Raw genomic sequence first — 26,010 nt, 5'->3', positions numbered from 1 at the left:
CACATTTGGGAGCGACTATAGACTCTCAAAACAGCCTCATTACGCTATCTCCAGACAGGATCAGCAAGATCCGCAAAGTGGTGTTGGATGTCCTATCCTCCCCCTCTACAGACCTGATGGAGTTGGCAGCACTTCTCGGTTTGATGGTATCCACATTCCAAACGACGCCATGGGCACGTCATCATTCCCGCACTCTTCAGTGGGCGCTGCTGCCATTCCAGAACGACATAGCGTCCAGGCACCACCGCATGGTCGCTCTGTCACCACAGGTTCGTCAGTCGCTGTTCTGGTGGACCCAAGAGCCCAACCTGACGCGAGGCATCCCTTTCCAGGATCCACTCCACACCCTGATAACATCCGATGCCAGCTTATCCAGATGGGGAGCCATCTGCGACGGGCAGATGATTCAAGGCACGTGGTCGGCTCAGGAATCCGCACTGCCGATCAACCTACTCGAACTACGGGCAGTTCGTCTTGCCCTCAGGCACTTTGCGAACACCAGACGGTTAGGGGCGGTGCTTGTCAGAACAGACAACGTGTCGGCCAAATCGTATTTAAACCGTCAGGGAGGCACACGCTCTCTCATTCTTCAGAAGGAGGCCTTTCTCCTCTTCCAGTGGGCGGAGACCAATATCGTCTCGATAGCGGCAGAATATCTCAAGGGGGAGGACAACAGCCAAGCGGACTGGCTCAGTCGGGAGAAGCTGATTCAAGGAGAATGGAGACTTCACCCACAGTCCTTTCGTCAAATAGTGGAACGTTTTGGCCACATGCAAGTAGACCTCTTTGCCACCAGTGTCAACCGGCAGGTGCAGAGGTTCTTCTCCCGATACGCGACACCAGGCGCGGAAGGGATAAATGCCTTGACTTCCCAGTGGCCTCCGGGCAGACTATATGCATTTCCTCCAATTCCAGTGATTTCCAGGGTGCTCAAAAAACTTCGTGCTGAAAGGGCAGCACTTCTATTGGTGGCTCCATGGTGGCCACAGAGACCTCGGTTTCCAGACCTTCTCGACCTGTCGGTGGAACCACCATGGAAGATTCCAGCACGAATCGACCTGCTCTCTCAGTGACAGCTCCAGCACCCAGACCCAGAGTGGTGGGCACTTCATGTATGGAACTTGAACGGAAGAGACTCTTGAAAAGAGGCATCTCTCCGCAAGTATTAGAAACCATGATGGCTTCTAGACGCCCATCCACACTCAGAATTTATGAAAGCACTTGGAAGGCCTTCTCATCCTGGTCACAGAAGCAAGGGGTTCTTCCTCGAAAAGCGGGAGTAAACGAAATCTTGTCCTTCCTGCAAGATGGCGTATCTTTGGGTCTCAGACCAAACACCCTGAGGCGCCAAGTTTCAGCCTTATCGGCAATCCTCTCCAGATCCCCGGATAAGCCAATCAGATCTCACCCTTTCGTCAAGCGTTTCCTCAGGGGAGCAACGATAACAGCACCTCCTATGGTGCATCGCTACCCAACTTGGGATCTGCATAAGGTTTTGTCAGCACTTCAAAAACCTCCGTTCGAACCCCTGAGTCAAGTTTCTCTCCGTCTTCTTTCCTTTAAGGTCTTGTTTCTCGTGGCCATTACTTCGGCCCGTAGAGTGTCTGAATTGAATGCCCTGTCTGTCCATAAAAATTTTTGTGTATTCCATAAGGATAGAGTAGTCCTGCGTACTGTCCTTTCCTTTTGTCCCAAAGTGTTGCCTGCCTTCCATTACCAGCAGGAGCTGGTATTACTGTTCCTCTGTCCAAATCCTGTCCATCCTTTAGAAAAAGCCTGGCACTCTCTTGATGTGCGAAGAGCCCTTAAAGTTTATATTTCCAAAACTAAATCATTTCGGAAAACAGATAATTTGTTTGTCTCCTTTCACCCAAAATCCATGGGGAATAAAGTCACCACATCTACGCTAGCCAGGTGGATCAAGGCATGCATATCCTTGGCATATGCCTCTCTAAGATTATCCCGTCCCGCCAGGTTAGTAGCTCATTCAACTAGAGCGGCGGCCGCATTAGCAGCCTTTTCCCATAATGCCACTCTGGGGGAGATATGTAGGGCGGCCACATGGGCCACTCCCAATACCTTCATTAAACATTATAAAATAGACTCCTATGCTTCAGCCGAGGCAGCTTTTGGAAGGAGGGTACTACAGCATGTCCTCTCAGATCACTAGTAGCCATAGCCCAGCAGTATTCCCACCCTACATGGGTCAGCTTTGGTATGTCCCACCTGATATCATCTTTCCATGCACAGGAGAAGAGACATTTGGTCTTACCGTGAAATTGGTCTTCTCTGTGCATGTCAAAGATGATATCAGGGCCGCTCCCTATGATGGCTGGGCTGCTTTTCCAAGCGCTGTTAGACCTTGAGCAGAGAGTGTATGAGTACTGTTGTCTTGTCTTTTTTGTGGTGTTATTTTGTTTTCTTCATGTGGGCTTGTTATTAAAAAACTGCGGACGGAGCAGGCGCAGACTAGGAACGGACCTACAGTAAAGCGTCAGCACTACTCTTTTGCCTTCAACCACTAGGTGGAGCTAGTTACCCACCTGATATCATCTTTGACATGCACAGAGAAGACCGATTTCACGGTAAGACCAAATGTCTCTTTCACTGCATTTGTAGACTAGTGCCTGTTCCCCTCTAAGTGGCTGTCACAGGGATTTACATAGAGTATCAAGTTAAATGATTGAGTTAGCAAATCTTAGCCCATTCATCCTTTCTGTTGCAAGGTGGAGTTGGGAGGTGTAATTTGAAGCAAAAAAAATATGGTGTGCTGGAATAGGGTGCTTAACACTTTTCACATATCAATACTTTCACCTGCCACACCATATCACCCAGCCTATTTATCCCCAGCAGGCATCTTTGGTACCAAAGCAACCCCAGAGGGCTTACAGCATGCCTGCTAGAGGTAATCTCAACATGGTAGTGATAACTCTTCTTATTCATCATTTATTTAAAATCATTTATAAACTGCTTAATATTTTTAAACTCTCAGGGATGTACAATATAACAACAATCAATATCGTTAAGCCAAAAATAAAACCTAAAACAATAAAATAGCAGCATAAAAAATATAAAACAGGAATTTAGGGGATTCAAACACATAAAACAGTGTCCAATCTTATGGGTCAGGAGAAGCCTGGGCAAAAAGATAAGTCTTTACACGATGTCTGCAGCAACTGATGGCAGAAGGAAAGGCGTTCTGTAATAGTGGGGCAATAGATGAAAATACCTGTTTTTGGATTGCTGCTCAGTGATATTCTGTAGAGCATGGTGCCACGAATAGAATTTCCCCAGACAATCTAAGTGATCTTGCAGGTCTATACAGGGACAGGAGGTCTTTCAGGTAACCCGGTCTTTCATGTTCAAGTTCCAAATCCAGAATAAGAAATTAAAACTCTCATGCCATTCAGTCTTACTGTAGTGCCACACAAAAATTCCTTCTATAGTGAGCCAGCATAAGGATGGTGAAGGGTGCCAGAAAAGGGCCCACTCCGTAACTCACCCTGTGAGCTACTGATGTAAGTTCCATGAGCAGGCATGGGTCAACTGACAGGAGGTTTCCTCTAGCACAGTGGTTCCCAACCTGGGGGCCGGGACCCCCAGGGGGGCCGCGAAGTAATCCAGAGGAGGCTGTGAAGAGTAAAGAAATGAATTATTTATTAATTTTTTTAAAAAAGTGTTCACTCCCTCGACACTGTCTGCTTCCCACTGCCGCTACAGATGACACCTCCCCCTAGCTCCAAACGAGAGGGTAGGCCTTTTGCTGAAGTGCCAGAGTGTCTTTCAGGAGCACTAAGGGCAGGCATCTGCCTATAAAATACATGGCAGATGCCAAAGGAGGCTGAGGGTGGAGCTACCAGGAAGAAGAGAGGGTTACTATCACTGATTGCTTTCTCCTTGCACTGCTGCTACTGGCAACGCCCTTACTTAGAATGAGAGGAGAGGGCTTTTTGTGAAGCAAAAAGAAGCAAGGCTGCAAGGAAAGGCTGCTTTCCCCCTTCCTTCCTGGCAGCCAGCCTGCCTCCCTGGGGGTAGGGGGTCACAATTTTTTTTCAGCTTATAAAGGGGGTCCCGTGCTCATAAAGGTTGGGAACCACTGCTCTAGCAGTATACTATGGCTCAGATGCTTTATAATGCACTACAAGAGCAGGACAACATGCGGCACATTCGCTAGTTTCATCTTCCTCATCTTGATTTGGGCCTGAAATACCAAGGTAAAGTGCGGGTCTACAACACTAAGTTGTAAGTAAGCACAAATCTGTGACATTGCACAACATCATTGCTGATTGCAGGGCACATTTGTTAAGGCATCCTTAGCCTGCAGCTTCCCAACTTAGTGGGCATAAGCCAACATGAGGGACCTTAACTCTAATCTTAAACCTGCAGGATTTGGGGTTTGATTTTTTGATAATTGAATAAATCATATAACTGGCTGGAACCAGGCCTGCTATTTCACAGATGGTAATGAACAAGATCCATCCAAGGAATGCACTCCACAAACTAGATACAGAGGCATTCCTAGGGCTGAACTAGCAATTGCACTTCCTAGAGTCTAGGAAGTGTAAATTGAAGGAATGGGTATAGAGGAGCTCACACTATTGAGCATTGCAAGATCCTTCTTTTAAAGGTTAAAGATCAACATTTCCCTCTGCTATCTCACATTTAAGGTAAGAGTGGAATGGCCAGATCTGGAGGGTCATAAGGCCCCTTCTGACTGGATGCTCCTGTGGAAGGGGAGGACGTGATTTTTGCAGATTCCCCTCCCAGCAGCACCTCCCATGTGTGCTATTCTATATGATGCTGGTGGAGGTGGTTAATTCAATATATGTCCTGCTCTTCTTCCCAAAAGGAACCCAACCCTCTGAAGCAGATTTTGGAGGGCTGTGGGGAAGGACGGAAATTGACAAAAATCCCCTCTTCTTCCACCCTTGGGAACATCCAGTTTGATTGTGCAGCTGTGTACTTTTTGTCTGTATCATACTAGTTCAGGTAGCAGTGGCCCCACATTAGTTATCAATCTTGAGAATAAACCTGTTGAGTTGGAATATTTGCAGTTTACAAAAATGTCTTTTTTGATTTACTGTTTTTGAATCAAGCAGGACATGTGCAACAATGTTACTGTATTGACAGAAAATGACTTTGGTTTCCAGTTCATGGTGTGGGGCTCACCAGGACATAGTAAATTTTGAGTGTTAAAGTGAAGCTTGGCATGTTTCTCTTCATCTTTGGCTTCTCCACTTACACAGATTCATAGAAGTAAGAACAAGTGGAAGTTTCACCTCAAAGATGGAATCATGAATCTTAATGGAAGAGATTATGTATTTTCCAAAGCCATTGGAGATGCAGAATGGTGAAGTTCCTTACACAAAACAAACTCAGAGCAAAAGCAGGAGATCTTGATTCTTGGACATAACACTTCAACAGAAATCTATATCTGCACATCGGAAAGGAACAGTAAAACCAAGACTGCTAGAACAAACAGCATGGCAACATTGACACTACAAATGGGAAAGCTGTGGCATTGGTATAGCTAGCTATGCCTGAAAGCTGGTTTTGTATTAATACCTTAATTAACCACTTCTGCCTATAGATACCGGTAACTAGCATGTGAGGCTTAATCTCCCCTTACACTGATTAGAAGGAACTCTTCTTCTTTTTGGCAACAATACTATGGAAAAAGCTTAGCGTGTCTTTGTGTATAACTTGCGCTGACTCATTCCTTCTTATGAATGGAGTTGGTGAGAATCTTACTTAAACTGTGTGCAGGTTTCTAACCAAATGGTAAGGACTGAAGCATTGAATTCTAATAATTACCTTGTATGAGTAAAACTATTTTTAAACCTCTTGCGCTGGGTCATGCATAGTTTTATCTACAGTTTTAGGCCTTTTATATAAATTTTGATCCTGGTACCAAAATCTCATTTGAATTTTAAATTTAGTAATTCTGAATCTTTCATTTAAAGGGATGTTGTATTTTAAAGGACCTACAGATGGAAGCTTTGTGATGTCTCAGTCTCCCTGCTCTTTCAAAAGGTCCTTAAAGATTGAGCAAAGTTAGTAGTCTGTTATGTGCTGAATTATTGCTAGTCAGAAATCAGTCTTTTAAAATATAATTTCACTGGTAAACCTAATGTGTATTCCCATTGCCAAGTGAATGTGTGCTGCTGGTTATGAAGTTAGAAGTTGTAGGTGACTATGCACTTTGGAAAAGGATCTACAGCATTGCAAGAGCTTCCAGGTTCCTTTCAGTAATTTAAAAATAATCGTAATACTGAACAAAATCACCCTGGCTCTAATAATTCAAGTAATAATTTCAATACATAGCAAAAAGTTGCTGTTGAGGGCAAAAGTATCTGTGATTATGACAATGGTCTTTTAGAAATCAGACTTTCAGAAATGCAAGCCCTTTTCACAACACAGTGGGGTTGAAGTTCAACCAGATAAAGGAAGGCATGCGCTTCCACATTTACTATTACAAGATATTTCTTGAGTATGCTTGCTAGCCACCTGAAAAGCAGTGACAAGCAGATAACCTTGCCCCACTTTGAACCTTGTATTGTTATGGGAAATGAAGCTTTTAAGAAGTATTTTTATTAAAATCGCCACTGCATTTAATCAGTACTATATATTAGTTTCTTCCTCTTCTCTCCACAGCTATTTTCTTTGCATTTGGATTAAAATGTATCCCTGAGTGCAAAAAATCCATAGTACATTGCAATAAACAACTAGGGTTTTCTGCACCCAGGATGTTGTTAAAGCTAGCCAAATTTGTCAGTTCTGTTGCATACTGACATTCATAAGGCATCTGAATTTTTGTACCCTGTAAACATTTTTCCACTTTTCGATTATCTTTTGGGGTGCAGTTCTGGCTCTGGATTTGAAGGTGCATATAAGTAGTTTATTCCCACTATGTAAAACAATGTAAATGTTAAATAATATATGCCACTGCTTAATATGCCAATATTGTGACTATGTTGAGATCATTTGCCTTTTCCCCTCATATCCTTCTGTATCTTAATGGCCTGTTCACAGTATATTCTAGCTTTTTAGTTTGATTTAATGCAAGCTTAAAACCAATCCAGAAATTCTGCACTGTGAAACACAAATAGGCTACATTTTACTGTTCATTACTGGAATGCAGATACTGTACGTATGACTTTGCATTGTGGGCACTGAATAGCTGCTTGTCTCTAGCCTTTTATTTATTTCAAAGGATACCACAGCTTTAAAAGTGACTTACAGATAGACCTATATAGAAGCAGGCATGGTGTCTTGCAAGTTAATTATGGGTATGCTTTGGTTGATGAGGGTGTTAACAAGGACCTGTGAAGTTCTTCTGAAAGCCAGTCCCATACCAGACTTGTGCTCTTACTTGCTTCATCAAGTGTTCCTTTTTTAAATCAAAAGTGTGTTTCTAATTTCATTTTATTGTAGCAGCTTGCTGTAAGAATATAATTTGCTTACACTTATTATTGTACTTGAATTTTAATCATGGTTTTAACAATGTTATTGAACAAACCATTTTGTTAGCTTTCCAATGAAATCATTCCTTTCAGGAGGACAAGGGATTCCCATGGTTAGTCTTTAAGCTTTATGACTACTTGATTTTTTCCCTTAGTTCCCATTCAATATCTGCTTCTGAAGCAATTAACGGTTTGCAAGAAGGGCTTACGTTTAGATTTGCACAGAGAATAGGAGCACCTTTTAACTTTAGGATGGTGGGGAAATGGAGAAACAAATTTCTAAAAGCTTTGCTTAGCCCAATGAGAGATTTACAGAGTAATTACACAAAGGTGAGAATCTTGTGCCTTTGCAATCTTCAGATATTACTGCTTTGCATTGACATATGTAGGATTACTGGACTCCTTTGGTAGTAGATGTCCTACAGAGCTTTAGTTGTAATAAACACCAAGTCTAATCTTAGCTTTCTAGTACGTGCAGTCATTTAAAACATCTACATTGAAGATTGTCTTTTAAGGAGGTTTTAAGATACTGTCACAAATAACTTTATATTGGACTATTTAAATTTAATGTATAAAGTGTGTCCCTCCCCTCTCCAGCTGTCTAGTGGCTACGCAAGTTTCCATCTCCCTTTCTCCTACTTGCATCATAACCTCCTTTTTGTCATCAGTCATCTCCTGGAAATGGATCATGATTTCACAAATACAAATATTGTGCTAGCTGTCTTTGCAAGGGGATGAAACTTGTGATCGAAGAACAGTTCCTAGAAAAAGCAAAGGACATGCAACATGTGATATATCCAGATTTGTAGAAATGTCATTTTCAAAATAGTGTTAGTACCATTGGGTTTTCATTTCTGGTCAATCTACATCAAACAGCACTAATGTCCCCATATCGTTACTACTAGGTAAACCTCTGTAGTTCCAGTGCAAGACAGAGGGGAAAATAGCTTTTTCACTTGTTCACAATGAAATCCTTGCTCTTTTGCATGAAAAAATCTCTTGGCTTTGATTTGCAAAAAAATCTGCAAATCATAATTTCTGTTTGGTTCGTTGGATTCAAGATAGCAGACCTTGCTCTTCTGCCTTAAGTGCAGTTGCAAGCTGAATGGAGCTAGCATTTTTTACTTAAGAATTAAGTTTCCATTTTTTGGAATATACTAGATTATTGGGTGTTTGTCTTTCTGCATTTTTAAAGTAGGTCAGGAATTTTGAGAAACCTGGCATTTTATCTGTGACAAAACAATTTGCTTGTTTTCTTGATTTGGATGTTAGCAAAGAGCAAAAGATTTTTAAAAGTGGAAAAATAAGTGCAGGATACCCACATGTAGTAACATCATACATTACTTTGTTCCTGTGTGCCTAGAGTACCAAAACAGTTTAGGGGAGTGGAAAATATCCTTAGTTGCTGTTCTGAGCTACTATTGTCAACTGCTGTTGTACATATACTGTTAAGTGTAAGGGGGTAAATATATTTATTATGTTTGTAAAATTCACTGTACTATTGAAGATCAAGGATGCTCTTCCTGGGATGTACAGGATGTGTTTCAAAGGCCATGCTTGGAATACAATTAGAAAGCTTAGTATTTTGATGTACTAAGACCTATTTTAAGTTTAATATTTTGCCTTTGCAAAAACTTTAATTAAAGATGTTATTTAAAATAAGCTTGCCACTTTTATTTACTATTTTATGTATTAAAATACTTTAATGTGTAATTTAGTTGTGCTCACTTTCTAACAACATAATTATGCAGATGACAGGATTCTGAAAGTTCTCAGGTAATGAAAAGCTCAGCACTGGATCCGATGAAGAAAGCAGACCACAGATTGACTTTTACAAAGTTCTTGAGCTGTATAAAGAGATTGCATTTTACTTCTGTTCAGCAGAGTTTATATAGCATATAGTATTGCTTTTTATTTGAAGATGGGGGGAGCTGTCACATTTTGCAGAATGCTTCTATCCCTTTGTAGCATGCCATATTTAACCACCTCTTTCTAGCACAGGGGTAACCGTTGTGGTACCCTCCAGATGTTGGACTACAACTCCCATAATCCCTGACCATTGGTCATGCTTCCTGGGGCTGATGGGAGTTGGAGTTCAGTAACAGCTGGAGGGCACCAAGTTGGCTGTCCCTGTTGTAGCAAGCCTGTTGTACATCAAGGAAAGAAAGTGGTACAAAAAAAACCACTGATATAAAATTTCCAGAAAACATTGATACAAAAATACTAAAATGTATTTGCTATATATGAACAAGGTGATATTCTATGTCCCATGATTGCTTAATGCATGTACTTAGAGACATTGAAATCAGTAATCAGTATTGTGGAATGTTTTGAGTTATTTTGATGAGTTGGTGACCACATAGGTTTTTTCACAGATTTTGCTATTACTCTGGCAATGAAGTTGCAAAATTTCTCTGAAGAAGGCTTTAATGAACATGTAGATGGGTCAAATCTGTTAATATACATTGATCACATGAAGTAAACACAAGATATGGGAATTAAGGCGAGTTTCCAGGATTAATCACTTCTAAGCCAGTGTGGTGTAGTGGTTAAGGTGTTTGACTACGACCTGGGAGACCAGGGTTTGAATCCCCACACAGCCATGAAACACACTGGATGACCTTGGGCCAGTCACTGCCTCTCAGCCTCATGAAAACCCTACTCATAGGGTCGCCATAAGTTGGAATTGATTTGAAGGCAGTACACGCACAATTAGACTTTATCTACAACCACTGTCTTTCTGGTCTGCAAATTGCTGCTTGTATATCAGGTGTGCATGTGAGTAAAGTTTACATTATCCAGTACCACTGGTTCCACATGCAAAAAATGTTTTATAAAATTTGAAAAAGTGAGAGGGTGCCTTTGGTTAACAAAGGGTACATAGGCACTTTGGGAAATACGATTTGTTAAAACTGGAGAGCTTGGGGGATTCTAAAGTATTATGATTCACATAGAAGAAAAATGCAGGCTTTAGATTTCATGTTGCTCTGACAAGTGTTACTTTATAATAGTGACTGGAAACCTCCAACCTTCCAGACGTTGGCCTGTCAGCATTCATCAGATCCAGCAAGTGTGGACGATAGTTGGGGATTGTAGTCTAACAACATCTGGAGGACCACAGGTTGCCCATACATGTTCTAAGAGAAGGTAAAGAGGTCTTGAAGCACCCCCCCAATCTAGAATAAAATATTGGGTGAGGGTATTTCCATGGTGTTTGGAAGGGGCAGAAAATTGTTCTCTTCAGAAGAGGTCCCAAAACTCAAGTTAATTTTGGTTCTGCTGTAGCAGAGGTTCAAAACCAGGTTGGTTTCCCCCTCAGCTCTTTCATAGTTGGCATTTTCAAGAAAATGGGAAAGGTAATATCCTAGTCCGGAAAATCCACATTAAAGCTGCCATCCACACCACTAAGGTGATGTATTCATTGCTTAAAATCACTTAGCAAGAGCAAATAGAAAGATAACCTTCAGGGATGCAACGTCCCATCTGTTGGCTATCATGAAACTTCTAAAGTATGATAGAAGATGGTGGTACTATGGAAAATTGCTAGATCTATGCTATGGTATCTCAGGCCTGTCTAATGTTAAAGAGACCTGTAGGCTTTAGTCTCTGGCATTCCCTGGCTGCAGAGCTCCTGCTAGATGAATACTGTATGAGGGTTGAAGGTTGCAGTTCTTGCTCTCTGCTCTGTTACTTGCTATTTATTCTTGCTGTAGTCTCATCAGTATCTTTCCTTACAAATCTATGGCCTCTCAGATTCTCTTTGCAAACTCCTTGTTCTTTTATGATAGCCCTTTGGAGCCCAAAAGGGTTGTGTTTCAGGCATCCTGCAGGGGGATTCAATTCAGGGTTACATAAAATGTCTCTTCAGGTGTTCAGCCTGAACACATGAGGCCCAATGGCCAGTGCCCCCATATATGCCATCCCCCACCACGCTGAAGAGGCAAAAGTGAGGAGGATCTGATGTGCATGCCCCAAGTCCTCTGTGCATTTTGCTCCTGCCTGTTCAGGCTCAATGCCTGGAGAGGGCTAAAGCAAGAGTGGGAACCTCTTTTCGCCCAAGGCCTGGAATCAAGACTGGCCAACCTTCTGAGGGCCACATTCCAATGGTGGGCAAGGCAGAAGGCCAGAACAAATCAAACAAATTTAGGTATAAAAGCAAATAAATTCCCTCCAGTGGAATAAATTTTAAAAAGTTATGCTAGAAGCTGGGTTCTTTTCCCCTTATGTTGCCAGCTTCCCAAAGTAATTACTATACTGGTCCACAGAATTGCAACTTTTACATTATAAAGAAAATTGGGTCAGTTAAACATGTACTATCTTCGTCACTAAGAAGAGCTATCACAACAGCAGCCAGAGGGCTGCAGTTGCAGCTTGAATTCTGTCATGCTCCTTTTGACAGGGATTGGATCCACTCGGAACCAGAAGCTCTGGAATATTTATTTATATCCTGCCCTTCCTCCCAGCAGGAGCCCAGGGCAGCAAACAAAAGCACTAAAAACACTTTTAAAACATCATAAAAACAGACTTTAAAATACATTAAAACAAAATATCTTCAAAAAACATTTTTTAAAAAGTTTGCAAGACATCTTTTAAAACAAAAAAGTTACAATCATATTGTTTAAAAAAATTAAAAACATATTACAAAGCAATTCCAACACAGACACAGAGTGGGATAAGGTCTCAAAGGCTTGTTGAAAGAGGACGGTCTTCAATAGGTGCCAAAAAGGTAACAGATATGGCACCTGTCTAATATTTAAGAGGGAATTCCATTGGGTAGGTGCTGCCACACTAAGGTTCCGTTTCCTATGTTGTGTGGAACGGACCTCCTGATAAGATGGTATCTGCAGGAGGTCCTCACCTGCAAAGCGCACTGATCGACTAGGTTTATAAGGGATAAGATGGTCTGTCAGGTATCCTGGTCCCAAGCTGTATAGGGCTTTGCACACCAAGACTAGAACCTTGAACTTGGTCCAGTAGCAAATGGGCAGCCAGTGCAATTCTTTCAGCAGCGGGGTGACATGTTGGCGATACCCTGCCCCAGTCAGCAGTCTCGCCGCCACATTTTGCACAAGCTGCAGCTTCCGGACCAACCTCAAGGGCAGCCCCACATAGAGTGCATTACAGTAATCCAGCCTGGAGGTTACTTACTTAGTACTATGATGGACAACAGTGTTCAGGCTATCCCGGTCCTGAAACGGCAGTACAGTAGGGCCCTGCTTTACAGCGCTTTGCTTTACAGCGTTCCGCTAATACAGCTGTTGTGAATTGTAGAAAGGCCCCGCTTTACAGTGCTTGCTCTGCTTTTATGGTGTTTTTTTGCCGCCAGGCGCCATTTTGGTCAATGTAAGTCAATGGGATCTGCTTTACAGCGAGGGTCCGGAACGTAACCCGCTGTATGAGCGGGGCCCTACTGTAGCTGTCTTACCAGCCGAAGCTGGTAAAAGGCACTCCTAGCCACTGAGGTCACCTGGGCCTTTAGCGAGAAAGATGGATCCAGGAGCACCCCCAGACTACAAACATGCTCTTTCCGAGGGAATACGACCCCATCCAAAGCAGGCAACTGACCAATTATCTGAACTCGGGAACCACCAACCCACAGTGCCTCTGTCTTGCTAGGATTCAGACTGTTTATTGGCCCTCATCCAGTCTACCACCGAATGAATCTGATCCCTGCCAAAGCTGAGCACCAGAAATAGTTGGCAATTTCAAATCATGCCTAATTGAAGTCATAGTTGCAAAGGATGAATCTGAAGTGCCCTCTAAGCCTTAGAATGCACTCCCAATTGTTCCTGGAAAATAAGCAGTCCAAAATGCCTGGGGTATGTTCACAGGAAGAAAAGGCTCCCTTTTTCACACAGTTGCCTTTCATGAGTTGGAAGGCTGTGGAGGGGGGGCAGGAGCTAACAAGATTCTTCCCCCACTGCCTCTCCCTCACATATTTCCTTACCTGCATATGTAATGCCTGAAGAGGCCCAATAGCCCTTATGGAGAGTTCCACACATTTTGAAACCCCAGTCTTCTATCATGGGAACCTCCATAAGTACAGAAGGCTTTCCTACAGCTTGACAGATCACCTGGCATATACTGAGGGGGATGGGGTGGAGCTAGCATGCTCATATGCCCTCTTCTCCTTGCATGTTTAGCTAACTCTAGTTATGAATATCTGGACAGGGTTAGATTAAGTAAGCTTCCGGTTCGTGTGTAATAGTCAAATCTTCTTAATGTGATACAAGGTGAATCCATGTTCAGCGTAGCACATGAGCAGACCTTATCTGTCTGTTGTATGGGCAGAGTATGCAGGAATGAGTTATTCTTTTGTTTTGTTTTGTTTTTACTCTGCTTTTAAGAAATGGCCTTAACTCCGCTGAAGCAGATACTTAAATTAACTGTTTTGGCTTGAAATAATTCTTCAAAAGCACAATGTCCATTCAGAACAGCAGTAATCTGACAATTTGTTTGTGCAATGCTGTAACTGCTGTCATTTCTGCTATCTGATAAAGTGGGCTCTAGTCCAGGAGCTTATACATGTCTTAGACTTTAAGGTGATACTTGCTTATATCATTGTTTCTGCTGAAGCAGAGCAAGCAGCTGCTGGTGCTTCTAAAATGCCAAGTTTCTATGGCCATGTAATCTAGTGCCTGTCATGCCGGCCATCCCCAAATGTTGTTGGATTACAACTCCCATCATCCCTGACAATTGGCCATGGACCAAGCTGGCTGGAGATCATGGGAGTTGTAGTTAAGGATGGAGGAGGGAACTATTTTAAATGTACATATTTGACAGGTCCAGCCCAATGAAGCTTTGCTAGCTTTGGACCACCTCTTGTACTGAGTGCCCACTTACATCTGAGCCGTTGGTGCATTGTTGGATTTTTGAATTTCAAATAATTATATGCAAAAAGTAAGTTTGTATATTATTCAAGTAAAAGAGTCAAGCCTCATACTGTGCTACAGCATAATTTTATAAGTATATTAATACGTATGTATTTTATAGAGTTATATGCATTGTTCTATGTATCTGTATATGTGCTGGTTACTTTAGAAAACCTGGAGTGTATATGCATAGAATATGCATATTGTACAGATAACACATATAATAATGTGTGTCATGCATATAATACACAAGAATTATTTGTATTTATAGTGAGGGTGGGGGTGGTGAGAGACTTCTCATTGATGTTAAGGAGTGAGATAGGGATTAGAAAAAAATTCTGTGTGAATAAACTCCACAAGATTTTCAGAAAATTCTATCCCTAATTGTACTCCAACCACATCTGGGAACCCAAGGTTGAAAAACACTGCCTTAAGCAAATTAAAAGTCTAAAGCGCATGGTGAATTTCCTAATTTGTTGCTATTGCTGTTCAGGAAACAGAGTAAATGGAATAGGCTCGAGCTTAATACTAGTCCCAATGTGGCATATGTCATCAATAGGTATACAACTAATAGTTTTCTAGATAATATTAAACATTAACACTTTATTTACAGCTTCTCCCCTAGATGGCAGCAAAAGTGCAAAAAACAAATCTCTGAAGACCTTAGAAACCAAAGCGAGAAGTCTCTCAACATATGGTGAGTGTTTTATGCTCTGTGGAATTTGAAGAAGTCCGCTACTTCTTACAATCATAACTGGTGGCTCAAAGGTTTGCAAAAGTTCCTCTCATCTTCGTTTGGATGACACTGTGGAAGCTATTTGAGCAGTTTATTAAGTAGTCAGTTAACATTTCTGTTTGCGACATGAGTATTCAAGCAAGAGAAGATGAAAGTTGCTGTTGCCTATGAAAAACGACAGAGTCTTGTGGCACACTTTTAATTGTTGCACCTATAAAGGCTACCAAGTTTAATTATGGCATAAGATTTTGGGGATTAGAATCCATTTCATCAGACACATAAGAGGTGATCCTCAGTTGCAAGGTACTGTAAATATGCATGGAGTGCGTAGAACGTAAGAGTTGGATTTAAATGGCAGTGGCAAAAGTATGGTATATTCAATTAGAGCTTAAATATATAAGAACATAAGAAGAGCCTGCTGGATCAGGCCAGTGGCCCATCTAGTCCAGCATCCTGTTCTCACAGTGGCCAACCAGGTGCCCGGGGGAAGCCCGCAAGCAGGACCTGAGTGCAAGAACACTCTCCCCTCCTGAGGCTTCCGGCAACTGGTTTTCAGAAGCATGCTGCCTCTGACTAGGGTGGCAGAGCACAGCCATCACGGCTAGTAGCCATTGATAGACCTGTCCTCCATGAATTGGTCTAATCTTCTTTTAAAGCCATCCAAGCTGGTGGCCATTACTGCATCTTGTGGGAGCAAATTCCATAGTTTAACTATGCGCTGAGTAAAGAAGTACTTCCTTTTGTCTGTCCTGAATCTTCCAACATTCAGCTTCTTTGAATGTCCACGAGTTCTAGTATTATGAGAGAGGGAGAAGAACTTTACTCTATCCACTTTCTCAATGCCATGCATAATTTTATACACTTCTATCATGTCTCCTCTGACCCGCCTTTTCTCTAAACTAAAAAGCCCCAAATGCTGCAACCTTTCCTCATAAGGGAGTCGCTCCATCCCCTTGATCATTCTGGTTGCCCTCTTCTGAACCTTTTCCAACTCTATAATATCCTTTTTGAGATGAGGCGACCAGAACTGTACACAGTATTCCAAATGCGGCCACACCATAGATTTAGACAACGGCATTATGATATTGGCTGTTTTATTTTCAATACCTTTCCTAATTATCGCTAGCATGGAATTTGCCTTTTTCACAGCTGCCACACACTGGGTCGACATTTTCATCGTGCTGTCCACTACAACCCCGAGGTCTCTCTCCTGGTCGGTCACCGCCAGTTCAGACCCCATGAGCGTATATGTGAAATTCAGATGTTTTGCTCCAATATGCATAATTTTACACTTGTTTATATTGAATTGCATTTGCCATTTTTCCGCACATTCACTCAGTTTGGAGAGGTCTTTTTGGAGCTCTTCGCAATCCCTTTTTGTTTTAACAACCCTGAACAATTTAGTGTCATCAGCAAACTTGGCCACTTCACTGCTCACTCCTAATTCTAGGTCATTAATGAACAAGTTGAAAAGTACAGGTCCCAATACCGATCCTTGAGGGACTCCACTTTCTACAGCCCTCCATTGGGAGAACTGTCTATTTATTCCTACTCTCTGCTTTCTGCTTCTCAACCAATTCCTTATCCACAAGAGGACCTCTCCTCTTATTCCATGACTGCTAAGCTTCCTCAGAAGTCTTTGGTGAAGTACCTTGTCAAAAGCTTTTTGAAAGTCTAAGTACACTATGTCCACTGGATCACCTCTATCTATATGCTTGTTGACACTCTCAAAGAATTCTAATAGGTTACTGAGACAGGACTTTCCCTTGCAGAAGCCATGCTGGCTCTGCTTCAGCAAGGCTTGTTCTTCTATGTGCTTAGTTAATCTAGCTTTAATCATACTTTCTACCAGTTTTCCAGGGACAGAAGTTAAGCTAACTGGCCTGTAATTTCCGGGATCCCCTCTGGATCCCTTTTTGAAGATTGGTGTTACATTTGCCACTTTCCAGTCCTCAGGCACGGAGGAGGACCCAAGGGACAAGTTACATATTTTAGTTAGCAGATCAGCAATTTCACATTTGAGTTCTTTGAGAACTCTCGGGTGGATGCCATCCGGGCCCGGTGATTTGTCAGTTTTTATATTGTCCATTAAGCCTAGAACTTCCTCTCTCGTTACCACTATTTGTCTCAGTTCCTCAGAATCCCTTCCTGCAAATGTTAGTTCAGGTTCAGGGATCTGCACTATATCTTCCACTGTGAAGACAGATGCAAAGAATTCATTTAGCTTCTCTGCAATCTCCTTATCGTTCTTTAGGACACCTTTGACTCCCTTATCATCCAAGGGTCCAATCGCCTCCCTAGATGGTCTTCTGCTTTGAATGTATTTATAGAATTTTTTGTTGTTGGTTTTTATGTTCTTAGCAATGTGCTCCTCAAATTCTTTTTTAGCATCCCTTATTGTCTTCTTGCATTTCTTTTGCCAGAGTTTGTGTTCCTTTTTATTTTCTTCATTCGGACAAGACTTCCATTTTCTGAAGGAAGACTTTTTGCCTCTAAGAGCTTTCTTGACTTTGCTCATTAACCATGCTGGCATCTTCTTGGCCGTGGCGGTACCTTTTCTGATCTGCGGTATGCACTCCAGTTGAGCTTCTAATATAGTGTTTTTAAACAACTTCCAAGCATTTTCGAGTGATGTGACCCTCTGGACTTTGTTTTTCAGCTTTCTTTTTACCAATCCCCTCATTTTTGTGAAGTTTCCTCTTTTGAAGTCAAATGTGACCGTGTTGGATTTTCTTGGCAATTGGCCAGTTACATGTATGTTTAATTTAATAGCACTGTGGTCACTGCTCCCAATCAGTTCAACAACACTTACATCTTGTACCAGGTCCCGGTCAACACTGAGGATTAAGTCCAGGGTTGCCGTCCCTCTGGTCTGTTCCATGACCAACTGGTCTAGGGAATAGTCATTTAGAATATCTAGAAACTTTGCTTCTTTGTCATGACTGGAACACATATGCAGCCAGTCTATGTCCGGGTAGTTGAAGTCACCCATTACTACCACATTTCCTAGTTTGGATGCTTCCTCAATTTCATATCTCATCTCAAGGTTTCCCTGAGCATTTTGATCAGGGGGACAATAGATCATTCCCAGTATTAAGTCCCTCCTGGGCCATGGTACCACCACCCACAATGATTCTGTGGAGGAGTCTGCCTCTTTTGGGGTTTCGACCTTGCTGGATTCAATGCCTTCTTTCACATATAGAGCTACTCCGCCACCAATATATCCTGCCCTGTCCTTCCAATACAGTTTGTATCCAGGGATAACCGTATCCCACTGGTTTTCTCCATTCCACCAGGTCTCCATTATGCTCACTATATCAATGCTCTCCTCTAAGACCAAGCACTCCAGTTCTCCCATCTTGGTTCGGAGGCTCCTAGCATTAGCGTACAGGCACTTGTAAGCAGTGTCTCTCTTCAAGTGTCTTTGGCACTTGTGGTTTGGCCTGTGGTAATTTTGCTCTTCTGAATTTATATCCTGTGCCCCTGCTCTCACAATGCCTACTTCTAGGCCTACCCCTTTTAAAATTTCATCATTTCTTTGGTTTTTATCCCAGGGGGGAGGTTTATTCCGAACCGGACCTTCCTCAGCTCCTGTCGGGTTTCCCCCCTCAGTCAGTTTAAAAGCTGCTCTGCTACCTTTTTAATTTTAAGTGCCAGCAGTCTGGTTCCATTCTGGTTCAAGTGGAGCCCGTCCCTTTTGTACAGGCCCAGCTTGTCCCAAAATGTTCCCCAGTGCCTAACAAATCCAAACCCTTCCACCCGACACCATCGTCTGATCCACGCATTGAGACTGCAAAGCTGGGCCTGTCTGGCTGGTCCTGCGCGTGGAACCGGTAGCATTTCAGAGAAAGCCACCTTGGAGGTCCTGGCTTTCAGCATCCTACCTAGCAACCTAAATTTTGCTTCCAGGACCTCATGGCTGCATTTCCCCATGTCGTTGGTGCCAACGTGCACCACGACCACTGACTCCTCCCCAGCACTGTCTACCAAACTATCTGAACGACGGGCAATATCCGCAACCTTCGCACTAGGCAGGCAAAACACCTTGTGGTCTACACGCCCATCACACACCCCACTGTCTATGTTCCTAATGATCGAATCACCCACTACAAGGATCCCTCCAGCCCCTGGAGATATATCCTTGGCACGAGAGGATAGCTGCTCATCCCCCAAGGAATGGGTCCCTTCTAAGGGATCGTTTCCCTCTTCCTCAGCTGGATGCTCTCCTTCCCCAAGACCATCGTTCTCCATGATAGCAGGAGAGCTATCATCGTTGGAGTGGGACACAGCTATAACGTCCCTGAAGGCCTCCTCCACACACCTCTCTGCCTCCCTCCGCTTTTCCAGGTCCGCTACCTTGGTCTCAAGGAAATGAAGTCGTTCCTGGAGAGCCAGGAGCTCATTGCACCGAGAGCACACCCACGACTTCTGTCCAACAGGCAGATAGTCGTACATGCTGCAGGCGGTGCAAAACACTGGAAAGCCCCACACCCCTGCTGGCTTCTTACCTGCATAGTTTTGCAGGTATGCAAAAGTACCCTTCACAGCAACAGTTAATTAGCGATCTTAGCATTACTGAGTATAATGACAATATAATTAGAGCTTTGTTATGTGCCTTCAAGTCGATTACGACTTATGGCGTCCCTATCAATCAGTGATCTCCAATAGCATCTCTAGAAATTGTTTCTTTTAAGAAACAAGTGTTCAGATATTTTAAAACTCTGGGAACCCCAATTTTTAGCACCAGTAGCCCAAAGATTTGCAAGTAAGATCATGAAAACACTGCTTTATACCAAAAGGGTTGTTTTTAAAGTGCCCAGTATTCTTAAAGCAGGAAAGGGAAACTTTTTTAGCCCAAGATCAACATTCCCTTGTGAAGGACCTTCCTGAAGATGTATGCAGGTGGGAAGGCCAAAGGCAAAAGTGGAAGATCAATGCATGTGACTTTTACCTTGCTATGGTAGGCTATATTCCAACCATGCAGCAGAGGTTTACTTAGGTTTACTCACTAACACTCTCACACACACACCCTTCCTTTGGGGTAAGTAAGAGGCATCCCAGGTCAGGGAAAAAAACTTAAGTAGGGCATGGAGCAGGGCCAGTGAGGATAGGTGTGGCCTGGAGAGATGGTATGACCTCATGAATTGCCAAGGGCCAGATGGAGAGGCCTGGGGGGGCATATTTGGCATCCATACCTGTAATTCCCTGCCCTTGCTGTAAAGAGTAAGGCAGGGCCTTTTCAGTGGTAGCACACACTACAGAGAATGCCCTTTTGGGGGGATCTACCTGATCCTCTTCTTGCAAGCATTCCATCAGCAAATGAAGAAGAAAAACAATGTTTTTTCAAGCGTTTTTGTCACCATGGATGTACTTTTTATGTCATTTTTAGCCTATATTTGTTCTAATCTAGCAGTGTCTTTCGATTTTTTAGGATTGCTTTTAGGAATGTCATCGTCTTATGTATTTATTCACTAACAGCCAAAAAACATTGCAATTTAAGAACATAGCTATAGCCAACAGATATTTCTATTAAACTTTAAAAAGCAGGGAAATTGGGCAGCTATAGTGAATGCACCAGGGGAGCAGGAGACATGACCTCCTCTCTGAGATATTGTCCTGCCCTACAAATTTGTAAAAATGCAAACATAATTTTGGGTTGGCCTTTCACAGTCCAATCCACTTCCTGTGTAGCTTGGAAGAATTTGGTAACATGTACCTCTGAACATATGGTGAGTGGTGGCAACACCTGCTATTAGCCCAAATAACAGAAATAAGACATGTGCTGTGCTGATCTTGTTTTAGCAGGGACAAAGCAACAATATTAAAACAGTTGATATAGATCCGATAAAAATGTAAATGTACTGCCTTCAAGTTGATTCTTACTTATGGCGACCCTATGAATGGGATTTTCATGAGGCTGAGAGGCAGCGACTGGTCCAAGGTCACCCAGTGTGCTTCATGGCTGTGTAGGGATTTGAACCTTGGCCTCCCAGGTCGTAGTCCAACACCTTAACCACTACACCACACTGGCTCTCTCCTGACTTAACATAAGTAGTGATAAATAAACTCTACATTGCTCTTCACTCACTTCATTCACAAACAGGCCTATAAAACCTGTTTGAGCTGGGCTAGGTCACTTTAAATATGTTTGATTTACTTTGCAATTTTAGTAAAGTTTCCTATAGTAAATCATTTTCTTTTGCTTCTGTTTCTGTGAATATGTGAACTACAGCAACACTTTGTAACACTAAAAAAAAGATCCAAAAACAATTGTGGAATAATGGTACTGACTGTTCTGCAGAATAGTTTCCAATGGACATGAGGAGTGTCTCAGTTTGCACATGATAAAGCAGTGGAAGGTGAAATATATTTAGCAAAATTCTAGGTGTGCTCTCTGTTTTTAATTGATCATTCCAGTCAGCCTAACATCGATCCCCGGAAAAGCAGTCAATCTGTAAGCAGTGGCGTACCTAGTGTATTTGACCCCGGAGCAGATATTTTTTTAATCCCCCCTCCTCTATACGACAAAAGAAGCGCAGACAGTGTTTCAGCCCCGTTGCATGAAATCTCTCAAGGGAACTGGAAATGCGCTCTGCACATGCTCAGAGGCACACGCTGTCCTTGCCATCATTCTTTCCTTATTCCAGTACTGATCCCGTGCTCTGGGGCTTAAACAAAGCTGGCAGCGGCTTGCTCTCGCCGCCCATCCTCATCTATCCGCCTGTCTGTCCACTGTGGCGCTGGGTGCCTCCATTGGCTGCACCCAGAGCAGACAGTAACCCTTCATGTAACTAGAAGCATAAAATGCTTTTTTTAAAAATCCACAAACTGAATGGTTAGCCTAAACAGACCTACCATTGGGACCTGGTTCAGGCATTGGCCAATTTTCCTGCAAGGAAACAAAACACTCAGCTTTTGTGAAAGCTTGCTACTGCTTACTCCAGGATTATATTGAGGATCGATTCAGGTGGCCTACTATAGTAAATTCTTTGCCATCCCAAGGATAAATGGCATTTTGTTTGTACTGTTGCAACTCTATTAAGAGACAGATGAACGTGGAAATAAAATAAACAGCTATTTGAGCCACTCATGGGTCAAAATATGAAAGGAGCAACCACTGATTGTTTCTTTTAATGCCTAGTCTTTAAAAAAAATGTGATCCTAGCCATTAAGAAACATTTATTCAGGAGTTTTGCAGCATTCCATAACTACAGGGGAAATGCTAATACTTCTGTAGTGGTCCTACGACTAAATTCCAGGGATAAATCTTCCTTTCTCAGTAGAATGTACCGATATCAGATATGTTAAGATGAAGTAAAACCCCACAGTGGCAAGCCAAAGTTCTTGCAGGCAAAGCAGCATATGGGGAATGAAAAAAGAACACTACAACCTTAGACTTGCACTGTTCTACAACCCCCATCATCCTTGGCCATTGGCTAAGCTGGCTCGAGTTGATGGGAGTTACAGTCTGACAACAGCTGGGGACCCAAGGTTGAAGAACAATGACTCAGAGCAGTAATGGGACCTGGTTATTGCCTAGTTTTAAGGATTCTGGACTATGCGGACCTTCATTCTGAACCAGCAAGGCGCTTATGTTCTAATGACCCTTTATCCCAAATTGATCAAAACACAACATTTATTTATTTACATTTATATACCACCTTTCTTCCCTCACGGAACTCAAGGTGGCATTTATGTGGTTCCCAGGCACTTGTACCTGCTTAGCTTCAGCAAGATGCCATGTCATGTGCCTTCAGACCACACCTCAGGACTATTAAGGCTGGGTCATATTACATAAACTACTGCGCACATGCTGCATTTGGAGAAATGTAAAGGATTCACATCTTTTTCTACCATATGTACAAGCCAGGCAAAGGCACCGAGTACAACGCCACGTCTATGCACAGGGTGCCCATCAAACTGTAATGTGTAAATGTGAACTGCAAGGGAGTTTATGGCTGCAATCCTAGGCAAAATTACTTGTGATGAAACTGGATGGAGTGGGAAAAAACTTCATCTGAAAACATGGAGAGCCACTGCCAGTCAGTGAGTAGACTATAAAGATGGAGCAATGGCCTGACTCAGGATAAGGCTTCCTATGTTTGAATACCGCAGTTATGATGTGCCCTCTCCTATTCATGTTTACTCAGAAATAAATAATACATTCTATTGAGTTCAGTGGGGCTCCCAAGTATAGGATTGTGCCCTCATAGTACAATCCGATACATGTTTACTCCACTGTAAGTGTGCAGAGAGCTGGAGCCTTACAGTGCAAGCCAATGCATATTTGTTTAGATGTAAGATGTAAATGAGGAACCAAGAGAACCGACACTGACAGATCCTTTCATCCCTGCTCCCAAGTAAAGGTGCACAGGACTGCAGCCTTACAGTGCACACCTATACATATTTACTCAAATGTAAGTCTCACTGTGTTCCAAGGGCCTTACTCCCAGGTAGCTGCACAGGACTGCAGACTAAAGCACCTTTTCCCAAAGTCCTGCTTCCGGAACGGAAATGTCAAAACTGACCTGCTGCATTTGGCTGGGCTTTTCTTCTTTTGATCTTTGTGCATGTAACCCTGGGGTCTGCATGACTGGGCACCCCAGCAAATGTCTGCCTTCTCCCAGCGGGCCCTTGAACTGAAAATGGTGCAGAATGGTAGTACCACCTGCTACACCATACAATCTTGCCATAAACATCTTTACTGTTAAGAAGGCAAGGCTACAGCAGTTCAGGTTCAAGGGCGTGTTGGGAGAGGGGAGACATCTTTTGGGGAGCCCAATCATGGTGACGCCAAGATTAAAAGCAGAAAAAGCCATCCAACTGCAGCAAATTTTGAAACTACAGTTCCAGATGTTGGATGGGGGGGGTGATTTAGGCTGCAGTCGTGTGCACACAGCCACCTGGGAGTAAGCCCGTTTGAACACAGCAAGACTTACTGCTGAGTAAATGCATCTTGGAGTGCACCAAAAGGCTGCCGTTCTGCTTTCAAAGCCACCTACCTCCCCCAAGGTCCAAGCCCCAGGCAGCCATTCTAGCCCTCTGAAGCAACTACCAGGGACTCAGACGCCTCTTCCTGAGGAAAATGGTGGGTTAAAGTTCAGGAGAGCCTTACCAGGCGCAAGTCGCCAGCTTTATGAACCACCACCACCAGGTTCGTGTTGTCGGCTCCCACCGCCATCGCCACCTGCACCTCTGTCCGTTGAGGTGATGTGCCTCAAAGCAATGCATGCCCTTATTGCCTGCACCCGGGGCAGACTGCTCTCACCGCATTGCCCTTGGAACGCCAATGTCTAGCACCTTGAAAACAGTGATTATTAGAAGCCAACATGGATTTATGAAGAACAAATCCTGCCAAACTAATCTTATCTCGCTTTTTCATCGGGTAACCTCCCTGGTAGACTGTGGGAATGCTGTAGACATAATATATCTCGACTGCAGCAAAGCTTTTGACAAAGTGCCCCATGATATTCTGATTAGCAAGCTAGCTAAATGTGGGCTGGATGGAACAATTATCAGGTGGATCCACAGTTGGCTCCAGAATTGTACTCAAAGAGTGCTCATCAATGGTTCCTTCTCAAACTGGGCAGAAGTAACAAATTACTGTTCTGTTGAAAATAACTGTTAATCATCTGATTTATGTGATAAAGGCACACTGACCCCTATACAGAACTCACCCTGTCTTGACTCCAGCAGATGTTGTCAGACTCCAGTTCACCTCAGCCTCAGCCAGCATAACCAATAGTCAGAGATTATTTTGACTGAACATCAGGAAAAACTTCCTAACTGTTAGAGCAGTACTATAGTGGAAACAATTAACTAGGGAAGTTGTGGGTTGTCTAACACTGGAGGCATTCAAGAGGCGGGGGGACAGCCACCTGTCAGGTATGCTTTAAGTTGGATTCCTGCATTAAGCAGGGGATTGGACTTGATGGCCTTATAGACCCCTTCCAGCTCTACTATTCTGTGATTTTACCCATTGCTGCTTGATATGTTCATCTATTCAAATGAGCAAAGCAATCCTTTTCGTTAAGAGCATGTTTGGGGTGCTTACCGGGATATCCAACATGGTGCCCTTCAGATGTTGTTGGATTCCAGTTCCCATCAGGCCTAGCAAGCATGGCCAATGGTTAGAGATGATGGAAGTTGTAGTTCATAGCATCCTGCAGGCACCATATTGGTTACCTGTGTACACATGGGAACCAATTTCCCTAGTACAAAATGGCATATATATTTTTAAATGAGAGGTATGGCCATGGATTAAGTATTGTGGCTGCAAAAATATGTGTTAGTGATCAGAACAGATATGGTTCGGATTTTTCTTACTTTCAGTCAAAAGCTGTAAATTGAATGCATAAATATCATTGATGCTGCATGTACAAAATGAGGTGAATGAAGCTGGCTCAGAACATGCTTTGCATGCAGAAAATCCAGGTTCAAGCCTTAGCATCTCTTTATTAAAGGATAGTTAACAGTCTTTTCCAGCCCCGCTGCAACCCTGGAGAGCCACCACCATTTAGAGCAGACAGTATTGAGCTATATAGACTAATAACATACCTTGGAAATGTTGATGTTTGTACAAAAACCTAAGAACAGCCCTTCTGGATCAGACCCAAGGCCCATCTTGATTGTAGTTGGAGTCCAACAGCATAGGGAGGGCACCACATTGGCTACCCCTGTACTACAAAGTTCCACTAATTTCAGTGGTAGACAACTGAAGAGGGGCTTGAAAGTGCTCTACTCTTTGCCTGGATCCATTCTTTTCCGTATAAGTGTATAGTCACATGTTAAAATTTAACTATACAAATTTCCCTTAACTGGAAACCTTTTCCACTTCTTTGTGGTCTCTGTGAAGTCACACATAAATAAGTGTATGTGCAGAGATGGCAATACTAAAATTCACTAAATTCATTCATCTTAATTGCAAGATGGCAATACT

General features: G+C 42.8%; 1 protein-coding gene across 3 annotated transcripts in view; it reads left to right on the top strand.

Annotated features, from left to right (window-relative positions):
• The window catches only part of GTF2A1 (general transcription factor IIA subunit 1), a 39,534-nt gene extending 30,409 nt beyond the window's left edge, over positions 1 to 9,125 (top strand). For all 3 annotated transcript variants that reach the window (XM_061611893.1, XM_061611892.1, XM_061611890.1), the window contains exon 9: positions 5,247 to 9,125. In XM_061611893.1, the coding sequence (XP_061467877.1) occupies positions 5,247 to 5,354 (108 nt within the window). In that variant the 3' untranslated portion in view covers positions 5,355 to 9,125. The remainder of the gene's footprint in view (positions 1 to 5,246) is intronic.
• The last annotated feature ends 16,885 nt before the right edge of the window (positions 9,126 to 26,010 follow it).

The sequence above is a fragment of the Rhineura floridana genome, chromosome 2, assembly GCF_030035675.1.
Source record: "Rhineura floridana isolate rRhiFlo1 chromosome 2, rRhiFlo1.hap2, whole genome shotgun sequence".
Taxonomy (NCBI): Eukaryota; Metazoa; Chordata; class Lepidosauria; order Squamata; family Rhineuridae; genus Rhineura; species Rhineura floridana.
This window is presented reverse-complemented; position numbering and strand designations above follow the sequence as displayed.